Source organism: Harpia harpyja, chromosome Z, assembly GCF_026419915.1.
Source record: "Harpia harpyja isolate bHarHar1 chromosome Z, bHarHar1 primary haplotype, whole genome shotgun sequence".
Taxonomy (NCBI): Eukaryota; Metazoa; Chordata; class Aves; order Accipitriformes; family Accipitridae; genus Harpia; species Harpia harpyja.
In genome coordinates, this window is record NC_068969.1 from 70541431 (window position 1) to 70560266 (window position 18836).

Genomic DNA, 18836 nt, shown 5'->3' on the forward strand with positions numbered 1-18836 from the left:
TGTGCATTTGGAAGTGCACATTATCTTTGTATCTTATTTTTGTTTTATCTTTAATTTAAACAAAGTACTGTATATTAATAAATATACTGAAGTACAAGTGTTGCTGAACTTCTTGAAAGGAGATTGTTATGATACAATATCTGACTACAACGCATTTGAATCATTACTGTAAAACTGGAAAGACGATAATGATCAGTCCACAAGTAGAAAAAAAGAAAGGAGAATTAAGAACAAGTAAATTGTTTTTGTCAAAAAAAATTCAACTCTTTTGCCAAATAGCAAGTCTGGCTTTGCTTTATGGCTCAGCCACATAACTACTGAAAAAATGTTAACCAATTTACACAGGGAGGAAAAAAATAGTTAACTCAAATGGCACAAACAGCAACACAAATTCTTTCTCCTGGAATTAAGATTCCATCCAGTACCTAAATAAGTAATAGCATGTGTTTCTCTCACACTAAAATGTAAATATGCTTAAAAGTTTCAAATATGTGATTATGGGCAAGTTATTCTGAATGAAAACTAATATCACAGTACAGAAATCCAAAAGCATTCTTGCCAAACGTTATACCATCACACATGTACAGTGTGTTAAAACATATTCTTTATGTACTGCATAGTGTGTCTTCTGATGAGCCTTCTGAAATATATGACACAAAGCTAAAGAAATATGTAGTATAGCATACAGTATCTGCTACATGTATTTTAAAAGAATTTTTACAAAAAGATTGACAGCAATCATGAAAGCAGTTAGTGTTTACTAAATGTTTAACTACATTAAAGACAATATGCATTTGTAGTGCATGTTATGAAATATCCATTGTTCAAAGTGGAAAGGTTTCACTTAAACTTGACCACATACTTAGAGGCTGTCTGATAAATTAAGTGCACCTATACTGAATAATCCATAACAGCATTGCACATTTCTGTATTCTTCACATTTTCTCCTTTCTCAAACTAGTACCTTGATAGGGGAAAAAAGGGGCAGCAAAATAATTCCTCTGACATCAAAGATAAAAAAATTTCAATTAAATTACTGAATTTAACATTTTTACTACTTTGTTCAACTTTGTGAACTTCCACTTTGTGAAGAAAAACTTCACACAAAGTTCAAAAGAAATAAACAACTTATTTTCAAAGGCATAGATATAAGACAAAGGCCACAGATGCAAGTTGTTTAGCAGAAGGCAACATTTTTTGGATTCAAAAAATTACATGAGAAAAGGTTACACCACAGAAATTATCCCAGCAAAGGGAAAGAAATAAATTTAATGAAAGTACAGTAAAATGAAATTGTGAAGTGTTACTGCGAACTAGGGAAAATAACATGTATAAGTGCAGCCACTCCTTCCCGTCTTACACTTGTTTTCTTACCCTACCCCCACTTCATTTACTGCACTTACTCTGACAAGGCTTTCCATATATTGCAACAGGATAGAAGAGAGATTATTACATAGTTGTGCAGAAAATAGTTTTTAAAGTATTCAGAAAACTCACGGACTCTTACCACACATGAAAAAATACTTCAAAGAAAGCATTTTTCTTCACCTTTCACGTTTCAATTTAGTCTATGGGTTTTCAACATAAACATGTTATATCCTCCTACCACAGAAGATACTTTCCTCCATTCCTCCTTCTTTTGTTATGTATGTCTCTTATTCTTAAAAGTACGTATCAAGTTTGGGATACCAATAATGAGTTTCCATTTCTTTGAGTTACATACTATATACAGGCTGTAGTCAAAAGTCCAGCAAAAATGGTAGCATCTGCACATTTAGAGTCCCACACCAGTTCACATTTAAGGGTAATGCTCTTCAAGAAGAACGAAAACATGCAGCTGAGCATCAAGCAAAAATTTAAGTGCCACAATGCAGCAGTCACTTCTACTTAGAGATTCCATCTAGAATCTGCAACAACTCTTGGATCTGTTCGCTTCATGTGACAATCTGTCTCCTGCTGCATAGTTACAGAAGTTTTAAAAATAGTATACACCTACCAAAACCAATCTTTGTCTATCTTTGACAGCACAGAACTTCAGTAACTGTTCTTCCTACAACAGGTATAAAGAGGTGGCTCTATGCTCTGGAGCAACAAATGCTAATCCCTGTATAAGCGTTCTCAGACACAGCTGAGATGACTGGACACTTTAAGCCTCTGACTTCCCTCTTCCTCTCTTTAGCCCCTTCAAGAAAGGCAAAAGAGAACAATGTTCATCTTTTTAAGTACAGCAAGATGAAAACATATGGGAGAGCAAGTGAGCGCAGGCTAGCAGTAAGCAGAGCTGTCTCACATTTGTGGCAATTCCTCAAGTCACCAGACTTAAAAGGATAATGAACTTCCTTCAAAAGCCTGAATCTGAAGTTGAAAACACATTTGCATAATTATTCCTCAGCCACAGTTGTACTGTGTCTGAGCATCTTCCTCTCTTTTACTGCCTGACTACCCAAAGTATCACTATGGTAAGTATCTTGACAGATACTGACTTCCAGTCAGCAATAACCCTCTCTGACTTCTCCACTCACAGCTGAAACAGTGTTAACAGGCTTTTCTCTTCAGGTATGCATGAAACAACTGCTGCCAGATATCCAGGATACTTTCCATTGCATAGTTTCATTGTTTGTTTTCATTTCTAAAACAAACAAAAAAGGCTGCCTCAAAACTCTAGCTGCGTTGCAGTCACCTATATCATACAAAAGCATGAAACACACTGAAGTCAGTATGACTGTCCTCTTAAAACACAGCTTACAAGCAAACAACAAACCCTTATGCCATATTCTACTTTTATATTTTCCCACTCCCCTCAAAACCTGAGAAAACACTTGACTTTCCAGATATACTGTGAGTTGCAGTGGGTTTTCGATGATTGTTATTATTTTGATGAAGTGATAATTACTGCATTCCAGTGAATTTATCTACCCAAATTACAGTTCTAAATTATTTCAGCTACTCTTTTTTCCCTTTGTAGTTTTCCTTGTTTTTTTCCCTGGGTGCTTTTCCCATAATATATATGAATTACTATGACCCTTCTGTATGTTTTTCTTAAACATGTTATTCCTAGATATTGGTTTTATCTTACCTATGTTTTCTCTACTTGTCAGGACATATATAAATACTCTGAAATGTTTGCTACCCAACTGCTCATTCTTGGTCTTGTTTCCTTTTCTCCTCTACACGTACACATGTCAAACAAGAATTTCTTCCTAAATTATTCTGCATGCCAAGGAAGACAAAGTCTAATAATGTCCACATAAAACTTCATGTGCTTTCTCTAAAAATGAGGTCCACGTGGTCAAGATAATAAAAAAAGTTATCAAACAATGAGACTGTCTCTACTTTCATGTGATTCTTAAATAAACCAGAATTGCTTTTCTACTTACAGAGGACACACTACTGAACAAACTATATACTTCAGAGGGTTATGATGAGTTACGCACTCCACAGTTTGAAATAAGCCTGAATCTTATCTTATTTTAGAATGGTTTCTGATGTGGACATTAATTTTTCCCTCGAATTTAACTTCCTTAATTGAAAAGCAGTCTCACTCAGACTGAATCTGTCTACTGTTCTAACAAAACAGGATTGTAGAATGAGAATTAGAGGCAATGGTATAGCTAATGGTCAGTACCACAACTGTCTTAGAAAATGAAGCTAACGTCTTAGAAAATGAAGCTAACCTAACTTAAAATTTTAGAATACTCTAGGACAACTGCATTTATAGTTGTACTTTCTGAACTAAACAAAGCTACTCAGGATATTGGCTATGAATACAAAGTTATCTAATATTTGATAGTATCACAGCAGACCAATAGCTGAAATATTCTTCAAGCTACGAAAACGGTTAAGACTTATTCTGGGTCTAAATTACTCATCCAAAAAACTCTGTCAACACCAAAAGACCAGTACTTAGCTATACCTGCTCATAAAAGTAAAGAAATTTTATCAGAGTAATATGTAGTTATTTTCCCCTGTTGTAATATCTAGCTTTTCTGCTTGTATAAACTGAGACCAAGGACATTCCATAAACTTTAATCTTCTGCTTGGTAGCAGAGAACTGACTACTAAGTCAATTGAGGATGGATAGTGTTCCCTCTATTTCCCATTTACTTCTGAGTCTGTTTCTTCTCCAATCAGGTAACAGAGCAAGAATTTATCATTGGGAGCAGTTTTAATCTGTTGACTCTTTAACAAAAATAATTCCTATAAGCCATATCACTTTCTTGCACCAAAAACCTGATCATAAATCAACAGTTATTACTACTGTTCAGAATGAGGGGAGATAATCAGCCTGTCTCAGAATTCAAAGCTAAGGCAATTGCTTACTCCAGCAGAAGCCTGTGGATTTGCACCTATTTTCTTTCACTCTCTCACCCGTCCACCAAACAGTAGCAAAACCAAAAGCCATGCACATACACCATAATAAAATGCAACTACATGCTTCACAGAATGCCACATATGAACACACTGCATCTAAAAAAGACAACTAAAAGCCATACTGAAATGGTTAATTCCATTGTAAACTGAAACACTAAACTCAATAAAGCAGCGTTACAGGCCAATCATTTGGGAACAATTATTTTAAAGCTGAACAGCATTTCCCACCCTAGAAGAGCAAGGATAATGGAATGTTATCTCCCAGAAGTCTAGTCTTTGTAAACAACTATCTAAACTTGTTGAATCTGAAAGCTGTGCAAACACACTGCGATCAGAGTTACTGTAACTGATAGAAAGTCTTTGTTTAAATAATCTACAAAATGTCAATGTAATACAAATAAGATAAAGAGGAGTTCTTAATGACACAACTTTTGTATTTACAGTATTCTCAACAGCACTTAAATCTGCATTGGAGATACAAAAGGCACATTTTTTCCTAGGCTGACAGCGTGCTTAGTTCTCTCATTTACACCACATTGCAATAACATAAAGAGGGGTTTACCATTAATCCAGGTTTTACTACAAAGAATCCCGTTATTTCTCTGTCAAACACTGGCAAGAGTGCCAAATGTCTGTCATCCAATTCAGAGGATTAAGTCTTCTTTTATAGTGTGATTCTTGTACGAATTTAAAAAAATACAGATATAGTTTCTTAGAGCTGGTCACAGTCTATATTTTGGCCTGAATTCATGCCGCAGAGGTTGAATATGACAGCTGGCAGGAAGCTGAGGGGAGAATACATCCTCCCCCTTTTCAGTCACCACATTTCTGTTGCCATAGTGATTAATCCTCAATTGAATGGCTCTCTTTGTATATTTCTTTTCAGTAAAACTTTAAGTAAACTTAAGTTGAAAACATGCAGTTGACTGGAAAAAAAAAAAAAAAAAAGAGTCCATATATTCAACAGGTACAGTACAAGTTCTTGTGACTAACACTTTTCCACATATTAAAAAGTGCAAATTAGGGCTAATGTGGGACTTCATCAGTTTTTTAGATTATTTAGTTTGCCCTGCTCCCATGTTTTGTCTTTTTTGTGAAGCTTCCCAAGCCTCCTCCAAAGTCTTCCCCATGTTCCAACCCCCCACCCCAAGGTTCCTATTGAAGAAATACTACACAAATTCAGCTTTATAGGAACTAGAGAAAGCCTGTTCCAGACTTCTGTACTTGTGTAAAACTTTTCACATAGGCTGGTTTTGCCAATTAACACAAAAATTAATTAGGAAATTAATTAAGGAATACAGTCATTTAATTCAGAATAGACTAGAAATATTAGCAGAAGATATTTCATCTTGCCTCTGGGAGGCTTCTATTTCTTACGGTAGCTAAGAAAAAGCTTCACAAATAACAGTGCAAGTTATCCAAAAACCAAAGTAAGTAAAAAGCTGCACTGAAAATCAGCCAGGTTGCTTTGGAACCTGGAACCCACCAGAAAAAAAGGATCAAAAAAAAAATCAAAACCTCTAAAAATATTTAGTAGATTATTAAGGTCTTAGAGAAGTTGTTAACACTTTCATTTTTTCCCCCAAATTAATAATGTCAGAATAACTTTGAGCAAAATATCACATGAATTACTTGAGACAATTTTTTTTTTTCCTCCTTCCTGAAAGGCTGAAATAACTGTTGGTCTGCTCTGAAAATTATAGTCTGGCTTTGTAAGTCCACCATGTCCAGTCTACAGGTTCATTTCACATGTTTTCTTTTAGAAGCTTTTGTTTTCAATATCCTTCCTTCCGTAGTTACACAAGATAGTACTTCATTTTGGTTTTCAGCTACCTTCACAGACAGCGATGGGGTAAGAGACAATAATCTTCCACTTGTTTCATGAAAAAACAATGAATTTTTAATGAAGTCTATTTGCACACATGTGTAAACAGAAGACGTGAATTTAAACTAAAACGCAGAACACGGATTACTCAATGTCATTAAATCAGGCTAAAACCAACAAAATAATGCAGGGAAAAAAAGTTATTTATTCAAGTAGGCTAACGTTTAATATAATCATCTTCCCTTACACTTCTACACAAAAGACCAGAAAACCCTTCTTAGGAATAATCTTCTGTGAAATAGCATAGCAAGTGTGTTTTGTGGTCATATGCATAAGGAAGCAACAAAGGCCAGCTCTAAGTAATTTTTACTGGAGTGGATATCTGCCACACTAAGTGACATGCATTTTCTACCCTCAGATGTTTAGAATACTGAAGCCTCGTGTGACTCTCCCTGCATCATGGTGTCACAGATCTGACCATAATTTCTGCCTTAACACTTATGACTTCCTATGAAAGATTACAAATAGCCAGAGATCTTAGACTGCAAAGAGATACTTGACCGCTTTCTGAAACACTTAGGTTCTGCGATGTACAGTAACTTCCTAGAACTAAAGAAGAAGTTGAGATGTATTATTAACCTATAATACAGTATAATCTGTATCTCCAAAATTTCTTCAGGACCAGCTGTCTGCCACACTTCTGCATGGAATAGGCTCTTAAACACCTCTAATTATTGATACTTCAGTGCCTTCCACATAACCAGCACCACAGGAAACATCAACTCTTTGAGGGAAGATTATCACACTGTTATTACGTCCTTTCTTCTCAAAATCTACATTGATCTGACACTGCCAGTTGTGGGTCAATGGTCAGAATATGGACAATCTTCAGATACAGGATAACACGTACAATTCAGGAACTGTTGGTAGTAAGTTAAAATATTTTTACTGTAATTCTAAGTATACTACATTTAAGGGATACCAAGTATATAAATGCACTACCTAAAAAAAAAAAAAATTGTTAGCCTTTTTAAGTACCTCCCTGATTATACTTGCAAAATAAAGTATAAGCAGATCTCCCCTGCTATAGATGACTATTTATGAAAGCCCGCTCTATAACAAGACAAAGTATCTCTCTTCATTGAAAATGCTGCTCCAACTCACTTAACAGCTACAGAATCTTCTTCTACCTCCATGCAATCCCATGGACTTCTGTGATAAAGGGAATATATTCCCCAAAACACAATTTATTTTCCTTTCTTCAGAATCATGTGATAAAAAAACCTTTCACATTTGTTTGCTTCTACTACTATCATATACAAACTACCATCAAATAGTTATCTTTAATTCAGATGCTGGACAGGATTTATTTGACTAATGATATTCAACCAAAATATGGTTTATTCTCTTGCTTGTACAATTAATGCATACTTTATACTGTTACTACTTTTAGCTTTTATCTCACCTTTTGTAGCTGATAAATTGTGACAGAGCTATCATGATATCCTATTTTATTTCTCGAGGGCAGACTTCATATTCTGGTTGCTGTTACCTAACTGTGTTTTCAACAGCCGTATAGAATTTATGGAAGGAAATACACACTAAACAAGCATTCAGTACCATAAATGTGAACATTCTAGCTAAACTAGTCCGTCTGCACAATTCCTTTTAAAACAAACAAAAATAGAGAGTATGACTGCGTTCCCTACCACCTCTGGAGAAAGAAAAGTCAAAGGCTCTGCAGCAGTCTTGAAGCCAAGTACCAGGACTGTTATGGAACCTGGAGCACAAAGCAAGCAAGAACAGAAGAAATAGTACCAAGACCTATTTCTCACAAAAAGAACCAAGATTTTGTTCCCTTAAGCCTTTAAAGGTACAGAGCAATAGCAGGTTAAAAACAATATGTTCAGTTACTTCAGAGAAAAGGTAGCTGGGATATATGAAAACCAGCACAGGTAACATTAAGGACAGATGGACTATTTATTACTGGATAAAAAATACACTTGATTAAAACCTACAGTTTAAAAGGTTAAGAGATATTTGACTGAATTACATTAGTGCCAGCTGTCCAGATCCAATGCAGACCTTCTGAAGTCAAATTAAGGAAAGAAACTATCACCAAGACAAACACCTTTTCTTACCCCAAAGTTCAAATCTTACACTTTTAATAATCAATTTAAACCCAAACTTATTTATTCATTAGTTACTCATGTTCTTAAACAAGATGTTCTACACACATTCAAAGCTCTCTTTTGAGGAACAAAACTCTCTGCCCCCACCATTTCTACCTTGGCTCTCAAGGATCTTCTTCCCATGCAAACTCTCTCACTTTGAAGGAAGAGTCCTCACAGATTTTGCAGTCTGCTCCAGATTTAAGCAATTTCTACAACTCAAGTGACTACATTAGTCTCCATGCTTCGGCAATAAAGGAAGGACTAATAAACCTAATTTATACTCCTTTTAGTACTACTACTAGTAGTAGTACTGCAGGGAGAAAACCAGGAATAAGACTTTTTTTTAATATTGCTTTCCAGCAACTTATTTTTGCTGTTACTCATATTCACCTAATTTCCATAAATTAGCTACTGAAACTAAAGAGCTTAACCTAGGATGTAAAAGTTCATGGGAATTTAGTGAAGCCAAATGTGATTAGGTGACTAGTCAACAGCAAGAAATCAACAAAATGTCAATGTTCTTAGAAGAGGTTGCCTTAATTGATTACTTTTGCATATTATTTATTACATTTTACTTATTGCTTATTACAACATTGTTTTTTATGCCTGTCATTCTATACTCACATGTAAGCAGGAAGCAAAAATGTTTCGCTCAGTCTTCAACCAAGATTTGTAGGACAAGCTGTATTTCCCAACTTACAACACATCAACTTCAGTGGAATACTTTGTTATTTTTTAAGTACCCTTGCATCCCTTTCCCAAAGACATCAGTCATTTCTTGAAAAATGTATTTAAACTTTAAGTCAGAAATGCATTATTATAGACAGATTGCAGAGCAAAACTGCAAAGCAGGAAGACAGAGTAGACATAGGTAAAATGAACAGCGCAAAGGATATTTTACTTTTGTCCCAAATAGACCTATCTATGAAATGAAAGGAAGAGATGCCCCCCCCTCCTTTTTTTTGATCCCTCCTACTTAGAAATAAGACAATTTGATTAAGTGTGCTTAAAAAGGGACAGAAATATTATCAGGGCATTATTCAGGAGCCTTCATGATGCTATCAAATAAAGCTTCAATATAAATACACTGTAAAAAAAGCTTCTAAGAATGCAATCATTGATAAGCAGAGCAAACAGAAACAGCTATACAATTTCTGAGAACCACTGTTAGACCAGTGATGCTAGAAAGTGACATCAGCGAGAAAATTTCAGCTGACAAATTTTTTCTTTAAATATCAATTTATAATTAACATTCCAGAATTTAATACTATAATTTTGTTTACCTAAAATAATGATGGAAATTTAAACTGTTCAGCTGTATTTTTAATATTAAACGTAATGCTACTGTAATCTGCTGAAAAACTTTTTTATTAAACTTCACTTGAAATCAGGATTCTCTTTAAAACACAATTAGTTGCTTTGACAGCGAATGTCCTAACTTGAACTGATGGCAAATGAGTGAAAAATGACCAGGAAGGAATGATGGCCAGAAGCACAACAATGATCATGTTTTTCACAGAACACCTTCTAAAATAAAAATAAAATAATGAAGAAAGGAAAATAGTAGCAGTAACATTTTAAGTAGATCATATTTCAAAGTTGTCTATGAAGATCTAGCTGCTCTTTTAAGCAGAGCACAAAAAATTCACAGCTCCACATTTAAGAATAGGCAGCTATCTAGGGATTATTTCTAGATTAGTGCCTATACGTAAAAGAAAGAACAGGAACCAAAGGCAGAGGCAGCCTTCTCCATAATTATTGATGTTTTTCTTCCTACTTAGATCTCCAGGAGGATTGACACTACTGTTGCTTCTGAGTGAAAAATAGATACCTTAGAAAAACTGACTGACAAGTTAATCAAGAGAAGTTCATTTGTAATACTTGCAGTCACACAAACTCTCAACAATGAGACGTAAGTCACATGAACAAGACAAATGAACTCCCCCAAACTAGTTTTGAACATAGGTGGATCAACAGACATTTACTCAAAGTAGTCTCTTCAAGGTTTTCTTTCATTTATATTTAGCTTTATAATGTTGTCATTGCCATTAAGTAAGTACTTTTCTACAGTATTATTGAGTATTTTTGACCAACTTTTCTGTTAATAAGGGACATTCTAATGCAAATGTGTTAGAATTGAAAAGGCCTCACTTTTACTGGTTGGCCTGGTTTGATCTTCCCAGTGTAAAAATTCTTTGGCATCCCTGCTAATGGCTTAATTAAATACAGTACATCAACAACACTGGAAGAAACTCCTCTAGCCACCGTGGATGTTCAACACCCCAGAACAACATAGTCTTATGTCTACAACTTCTATAGTGCTTGCTAACATGTCTGTAAAGACTAAACTGCACGTTCACCAATTACTTATTCTATGCTTGTGGTTTATCTTAAGAATCAGTCTAGGAAACTGCCAATGTTTATTACAAGGCAAACAACAAAGTGTCCAGATAACTAGAGTAGATTAAAACCACTATGTAATATGAACAAAAATCTGGAAGCTGTACCTGAATCTATTCCAGATTTGTATGTATTCCAAATGTAATTAAACAAGATGCACAACCAACAAAAAGCATAAAATGTATCTGTTGCTGCAAATGAGTAACCACAGTAAACTCTAGTTTTACCTTTCAGACATTAAGCATAGACAATTTAACTCATTGTAGCAACTGCATGTGTTCCCTCCCTACCTGCCCCCCCCCAACAAAAAAACAACCAACCCATCTGCAAACTGATTTATGTTTGACTTTCTATGCTACAGAGATTCTGGCATGTACTGTGGCAACTGGATTTTTCTTAACTGGATCCAGGACAAACTTAAGTTTTTTCAAGCCTCAACTTGGGCAAACATGGCACAGAATTTGATTTCAAACACTCAATCTTTAATCTCACCATTTCTCTCACAAAAAAAATCCCACAGAGGGTGCTGTGCTGCTTAATTCCCAACTCTCTCAGAGTTGGCCAATGTAGAAACTACCCCAAAAACCAAAACACAAATGTAATTTATTAGACCTCCATTTGAGCCTCCTCCTCCTCTCTCAGTGGCTTTGATCATTCATGGTGGCCATTAACAGAAAAACAAGTTTGTTAGGGCTTTTTAACATGAAAAATGAGGATAAAAAAGAGTAAAAACAACATTTCCCAAACATTTCTCTTTACCTTGGCACTACAGACTGCTACATTAGCAGGGAGCTGGGAAAACTGCTTCAACTTAAATACATCTCGTACTGCCCACCGGCTCAAGCGATTCTCAGCCTTGCTGGATCCAACCACATTCTGATTCGAATGAATATATGCCACTTCTTGAACACCATCTGATATATTAGGAGAAAGATACAATCAAAGATGTTGATTATTACAAAACCCAAAAGGTACACAGTTGCACTGAAAAAGGATATTCTAATTTTAAAAAGTTTTACATGAAAGTTGTAAGATTTGTTATGATTTCACTCAGCATCAGGTTTCTCAGCTCTATGAAATTAACAATTATACTTATTTAGATTTATCCAGACAGTTTAATACTGCTTCAATTTCAGTGTGGTTTTTTCAGATGGACAAAGAAGTTTGAAAGCATCTACAATTTAACGGCTGCAGTATTGTTTAAAGTCTCTAATAGAATCAAATCCTCTCCACGGTACTTCAAACTCCCAGGTCATGTAGTTTTGGGTTTTTTTTTTTCATAGAATCATAGAACGGTTTGGGTTGGAAAGGACCTTAAAGATCATCTAGTTCCAACCCCCCTGCCATGGGCAGGGACACTTTCCACTAGACCAGGGTGCTCAAAGCCCCATCCAACCTGGCCTTGAACACTTCCAGGGATGGGGCATCCACAGCCTCTCTGGGCAACCTGTGCCAGTACCTCACCACCCTCATAGTGAAGAATTTCCTCCTTACATCTAATACAAATCTACCCTCTTTTCTGTTTAAAGCCATTAGCCCTTGTCCTATTACTACATGCCCTTGCAAAAATCCCTCTCTGGCTTTCTTGCAGGCCCTCTTTAGGGACTGGAAGGCTGCTATAAGGTCTCCCTGGAGCCTTCTCTTCTCCAGGCTGAACAACCCCAGCTCTCTCAGCCTGCCTTCACAGAAGAGGTTCCCCACCCTTCTGATCATCTTCATGGCCCTCCTCTGGACTTGTTCCAACAGGTCCATGCCCTTGTTATGTTGGGGGCCCCAGAGATGAACACAGTACTCCAGGTGGGGTCTCACCACACCAGAGTAGAAGGGGAGAATCACCTCCCTCAACTTGCTGGTTATGCTTCTTTTGATGCAGCCCAGGATGCAACTGGCTTTCTGGGCTGCAAACACACATTGCCGGGTCATGCTGAGCTTCTTGTCAACCAACACCCCCAAGTCCTTCTCCACAGGGCTGCTCTCAATCCAGTTATCACTCAGCCTGTATTTATATACTTGGGATTGCCCCAACCCACGTGCAGGACCTTGCGCTTGGCCTTGTTGAACTTCATGATGTTCGCATGGGCCCACCTCTCAAGCCTGTCAAGGTCCCTCTGGATGGCATCCCTTCCCTCCAGCATGTCAACTGCACCACACAGCTTGGTGTCGTTGGCAAACTTGCTGAGGACGCACACAACCCCACTGTCCATGTCGCTGACAAAGATGTTAAACAGAGCCGGTCCCAATACCGACCCCTGAGGAATGCCACTCATCACTGTCCTCCACTGGGACAAGGAGCCATTGACCACAACTCTCTGAGTGTGACTATCCAGCCAATTCCTTATTCACTGAGTGGTCTATCCATCAAAGCCACGTCTCACCAATTTAGACACAAGGATGTCATGCGGGACAGTGGCAAATGCTTTGCACAAGTCCAGGTAGATGACGTCAGTTGCTCTTCCTTTAACCACCAACGCTGTAAGCCCGTCATAGAAGGCCACCAACTTTGTCAGGCATGATTTGCCCTTAGTGAAGCCATGCTGGCTGTTGCCAATCACCTCCTTGGTTTCCATGTGCCTTAGCATAGTTTCCAGAAAGATCCGCTCCATGATCTTGCTTGGCACAGAGGTGAGGACTGGCCTGCAGTCCCCCAGGTCTTCCTTTTTTCCCCTTTTTAAAAATGGGCGTTACGTTTCCTCTTTTCCAGTTGGTGGGAACTTCTGCAGACTGCCAGAACTTCTGAGATATGAAGGATAGTGGCTTAGCCACTTCATCTGCCAGCTCCCTCAGGACCCAGGGATGCATCTCATCAGGTCCCATGGACCTGTGCACTTTCAGGTTCCTTAGATGGTTTTGAACCTCATCTTTTCCTAGGGTGAGTAGTTCTTCATTCTCCCAGTCCCTGCCTTTGCCTTCTGTGACTTGTGCGGTGCAGCTGGAGCACTTGCTGGTCAAGACTGAGGCAAAAAAGTCATTGAGTACCTCAGCCTTCTCCATGTCCCAGGTAACCAGGTCTCTCATTTCCTTCCTGAGAGGGCCCACATTTTCCCTAGTCTTCCTTTTATCACCAATGTACCTATAGAAACTTTTCTTGTTGCCGTTGATGTCTCTGGCCAGATTTAATTTTATCAGGGCTTTAGCTTTCCTAACTTGATCCCTGGCTGCTTGGACTATTTCTCTATATTCCTCCCACACTACCTGTCCTTGCTTCCACCCTCTGTAGGCTTCCTTTTTGTATTTGAGTTTATCCAGGAGCTCCTTGATCATCTATGCAGCCCTTCTGGTGTTTTTGCCTGACTTCCTCTTTGTTAGGGTGCATCACTCCTGAGCTTGGAGGAGGTAATCCTTGAATATTAACGAGCTTTCTTGGGTCCCACTTCCCTCCAGGGCTTTATCTCATGGTACTCTACCAAGCAGATGTGCACAAGTTTTTATTTAACAGCCCTGTCAAGACTTTCAAGGTTTTACAGGTCAAATATTTAGATTTGTGAATTCTTAATAAATCTTCAGTCTTAGCATCTTTCAACAGACAGTAAGTGTTTAACAAAATACTACAAAGCAGCCCATCAACCCAGAAGACAGGAAAGTAACACTAATAGGTAAAAAGAGAGATACAGAAAGACATTACTAAATAATTTAGCAAAGCATTTATCAGTATCTTGTAACAAAAACATGTATAGCAGGAAGAACTTAAAACCTGCCAACAATCATAAATTAAACATACGTTACTGCTTTAGTTGAAATAAAATCAAAGAAATTAAATTACCATAGTTACCTAAATATCTGTCCATTGATTCCACTTCATGTTCAAATTCAGGTTTACTTGCAGAAGTTCTTCGCATAGCATAATTGCTAGACTTCGTTTGGGCAACAGAGGAATCTTGAATAGGATGAAGCATTTTAGACCCAAACTGAACTCTGCCTTTCTGGCTTTTACACTTATAGCTTTGCTTTCTGGCATGAACTTTCTCAACTGGTAAGTTATCTTCAGACGATGAAAATTCATCTATATTCTGAGAATCACTTTCCTTTCCTTTTCTATTGTGCTTCTTTGATTCTAGCAGAGATTTGGAGATGTTACCTAGTCCGTTGCTATGGGCATCTCTCTTTTTCCATTTTGGAATGCTGAAAGTTCTTAACTTTCTTGATTCAGAATTATGGCAAATTTCAATATCATCAGACTCATCACTTATGTCACTTTCATCTTTCAAATCTCTTGTGCTGTTCTTGAAGTCTTCAGAAGACATGACTTTGCTGAAATTTGACTCAGTACTATGGCATCCAAATTGCCTACTGTCTCCCTTAAATACAAACCCATCTTTTTCCTTTGCTAACTCTTCACAATTTTCAGATGTTGATCTGTATATTTCAACTTTTTTAGTAAGCATTGGTTGCTGGCATGCTGGAACTTGGGCAGGAAAGATGACATCATCATCCTCTTCAGAACTGTTTTCAGTTTCCATGATTATATCACTTTGCTTTGAAATGCCTTGATCCTCACTTTCTCTGTCCCCTTCCTCCTCAGCGCCTGATAAAGCAAGCCAGTCTGTACTACAGGTATCTTGTTTATCAATTCCATCTGGTGACTGAGCAGCTTTCCCATGCTCCAAAACAGGCACATCGTTTTGACATGTGTGAAAATCACTGTGCTTGCTATTTACATTTGTTCTTATAGACTGATCATCAGAACCTGAATGATGAGAGGTATAATCATTATCCCCTTTGGTAGTTTCAATTTCTCTCTGCAACAACTTAGAGAATCCACACTGCATTAAGGAAAGCTGTCCTTTTGTTACCATTAAATTATTTGCATTGCAAGGCTTCCTTCTGTCACATTTTTTCACAGAAGTTTCCAGAATATCATCATCACTAAAGTCACCACAAAAATCCATTTCTTCTCTCTCTAATTGTGCCTGAATGCTTTGGGGATCTCTATCTTCTTTAGAGTCTGGTTGTTCATACTAAGAAGAAAAATAATTGACAGCAAAGGAATTTAAGACATAAATAGTATATGGAACACACCTAATTCCAAAGCAGTGTAAAAAAAAGTGGATTTCTACTATGTTAATCAAAAAAATATACAAAATAGTATCATAATATACAAATAGAAAGCAAATGCAAAACAAATCTTTAAAAGAAATTATATGAAAGTCTTCAGAAGAACAAAATTTTTAGCAGAACAACAATTAAAATAACAAAAAATATTATGTATTTGAGAATATATGCTGCACACTGCTAAAACAACCTATGTCTTCACAATCCACACCCATATTTTTCTAGCTTATACTAATCTTGTTGCAACTTTTCATCCTTCAAAGGTAGTTTGAAAAGTGACTTCATGATTCAAACCTTAATACTGTGTAATGACATTCATAAAAAAAAACACATTCTCACAGCAGTGGTCAACCTCCTTGTATATGGGGGCTAACACAGCTTAAAAGAGCTATGAGTACATAATATTCTGCACTAAAATTAGTTGAGGTCTACTGTAATCAAACAAAAATTACCCCCAGGCAACTTTAAAACATTTTGAAGATACGGAAGTCCAGAATACAGCTCCAAAACTGCCTACTACTAAGCCAAAATTATGACAATATGTAAGTGGAAAGTCAGAAGGGTAAATACTAAACTTTTGTACATGAAGAGAAGTTTTAAAATTAATATATTAATCCTGATATCACCCTGCTTATCAAAAAGCATTTAACATAAGCTAAAAAAGTGACTGTTTGTCACCAAGTCCAATGTGAGATCATGACCATACAGTGATGTATTAGCAATGTGATGTTATGACTAATGCGATGGCATACTGATTTAAATTAATACTGACATCTAGACAGTGGCTAATTTTTAGTACCATTCAGTGTGATTTAATCTAACAATATTTTCATGTTAGAAGCCATATTGTAGACCTAACTGTTCGTTTCCCAAATCACCTGAACACAGTGTTTGGTCAAAAACATTCATAAAAATGCACCCATAAAACCCAACCTTTTCAGGAAAAAAAAAAAAAAAAAAATCTTGTTCCACAAGGAAACTATTAGATATATTATTAAAAAAAAAAAAAAAAAAAAAAAGCCAGCACTGAACAGACCACTGATTTGGTGGGAATGACTGTCTGAGTACATTAACTAAATAGCCCGTGTCTTCCAGAGGGGTCCACAAAACCTGAAGCAAGCTTTCAATCCTCTAAACAAATTGTACTCCTTTTCACAATTCCCTAGCCAAAATCTTCTAAACATCAGTAGGTGTCAGCTTCTCAACCAACTTCTTGACTGGAAAGCTGTCATATCATATCATGTCATATCATATCATAAGGCTGTCACTCAAGACACTACAGAGCAATGCTTCAGTAAACAATATTGCTCTGTAAAAACTGCATGTCAGTAATACCTTCATTCAGACTGAGGATATTCAAGTGTTGTAAACATCACAGAATACCATATAACCAGATGTTCACAATATTCCATTTTAAATACAGAAATACAGACAGCATGACATTATCCAATGCTTTACAATATGTAAAACCAGGGGCAAGCAGACAACAAAAGATGGCAAGTGCAACATAGGGTAAAAGTATTATCAGCCTAATAACATACTGTCCACATTTGCCACTCTAGTATCAGGAACTAGAGGGACTGGCACGCTTTGGTCCATAGTCCAAAAAGACATCTCACCTTTTCTGAGCTGCATGGAGGAGTCTCTTCCTTTAGCCATGTAGTTGCTGTCATGACTCCTGCTTCTACTCGCCCTTCCCTCTAAAACAATCAAGAATGTATGTAATAAAAACTGTATCTGTTCAAGTTAATAAAGGCAAGCCCAGAAAAAAAAAATAGTTTTTCTTTCTTTCTACAAAATGTGTAAGCACTGGACATATAATCAGCAAAGTCCAGACTAAGACTTACATTTTGGCAATACACTTACTGCTCTTTGATCTAACACGTAACCTGCAGGAAAAGTAACATACTGCATAAATTGGGAGGATCTTATACATACACTGTCTTAATAATTTTAAACTTTTCCAAAGCAGAATACCTGCTACAATATTCATATCACATACCATGTTTTAATTTAATTTAGAGAAGATTTGAGCTTAATATCCCCAAAGTACATATTCTTACACCACATTACTCTTTAGGGTATGCTACCTTTATATGGCTATATCACACTCCTCAGCCTCTGCCTAGCATAGGCAAAATAACAAAATGAAGGGAAGGATGGAAAGAAACCTAGAATAAAGCTGCAATAAATTCCAAGATGCAAGTTAGCTGCAGCAAACATGCTGGATAAAAAAAGGTATAATACTGCATATACTTAAAATCCGTTTGCACTATATGCTAAGGAATTGGGCCAACAGTCTTTTTGGAGTAACTAAGAAATTAATCTCAAAATATGAAGCCTCAGTTATTTACTCCCACCCTGTAACATTTTTAAATACAGCATTATAAAATATATTTTATTAAACGGGTTTTGATATCTCAAAATGTACTATAAAAAAGTTACTGTGATCACAAAAAATATTTTTATGATCAGAATTCTGTCTTAAAAGGTCACTCTGAGCTACTGATGAATAAAAGGTATCTGTGCAAAGTTGACAATATGTGAAAGCATCATAAAAATAACTTACAGCATTTTTATTAGGAAAAGAAATATATTAGCAAACTTTTGATTTCCAGTTTTTTGTTTGATTTAAGGAAATTTATCTGGTCTACATCAGAGTGAGAAATTAGCATGCCTATTTCATATAAGGCACTGCATAGACAGGTACTGTTTAAGTTTCACCATTCTTTTTTATAAAGTGTTTCCATACAAAATTATGACAAAATATCTCATGAGGAAAGGAAAAATGTAAAGCTAATATCCAAAAGCAAAAGGGTAGGACTTCACACCTCCAGGATGTCTTTGGTAAGACAGGACCCATGAGTCCTGAGTTTGAAAAGGTTATGCATCCCAAAAAGCTCTCCTTGATGTTCCTTTGATCCTTGCACTGCCTCGAAATACCGCTTAGCATTTTCACTTCCAACCACCGCACAGTGAAGTTGCTAAAACAGAACAACACAAAAGATTTCAAAAAG

General features: G+C 36.6%; 1 protein-coding gene across 15 annotated transcripts in view; it reads right to left on the reverse strand.

Moving 5' to 3' along the window:
- The window catches only part of ERCC6L2 (ERCC excision repair 6 like 2), a 77708-nt gene that overhangs the window by 21375 nt on the left and 37497 nt on the right, over window positions 1-18836 (reverse strand). For 7 of the 15 annotated variants that reach the window (XR_008233349.1, XM_052775849.1, XM_052775847.1 and 4 more), the window contains 4 exons: window positions 18651-18803; window positions 17439-17519; window positions 14540-15725; window positions 11530-11684 (listed from right to left, as the gene is read on the reverse strand). The exons of 1 other annotated variant lie outside the window; for it this stretch is intronic. Coding sequence is in view for 11 of the 14 variants with exons in the window: in XM_052775849.1 (XP_052631809.1) it covers window positions 11530-11684; window positions 14540-15725; window positions 17439-17519; window positions 18651-18803 (1575 nt within the window). In the remaining 3 variants the exon portion in view is untranslated. Of the gene's footprint in view, window positions 1-4933; window positions 5298-7209; window positions 7977-11529; window positions 11685-12471; window positions 14357-14539; window positions 15726-17438; window positions 17520-18644; window positions 18804-18836 lie in introns of those variants that run through there. 7 more of the 15 variants (XR_008233351.1, XR_008233350.1, XM_052775852.1 and 4 more) reach the window with 6 other exon arrangements.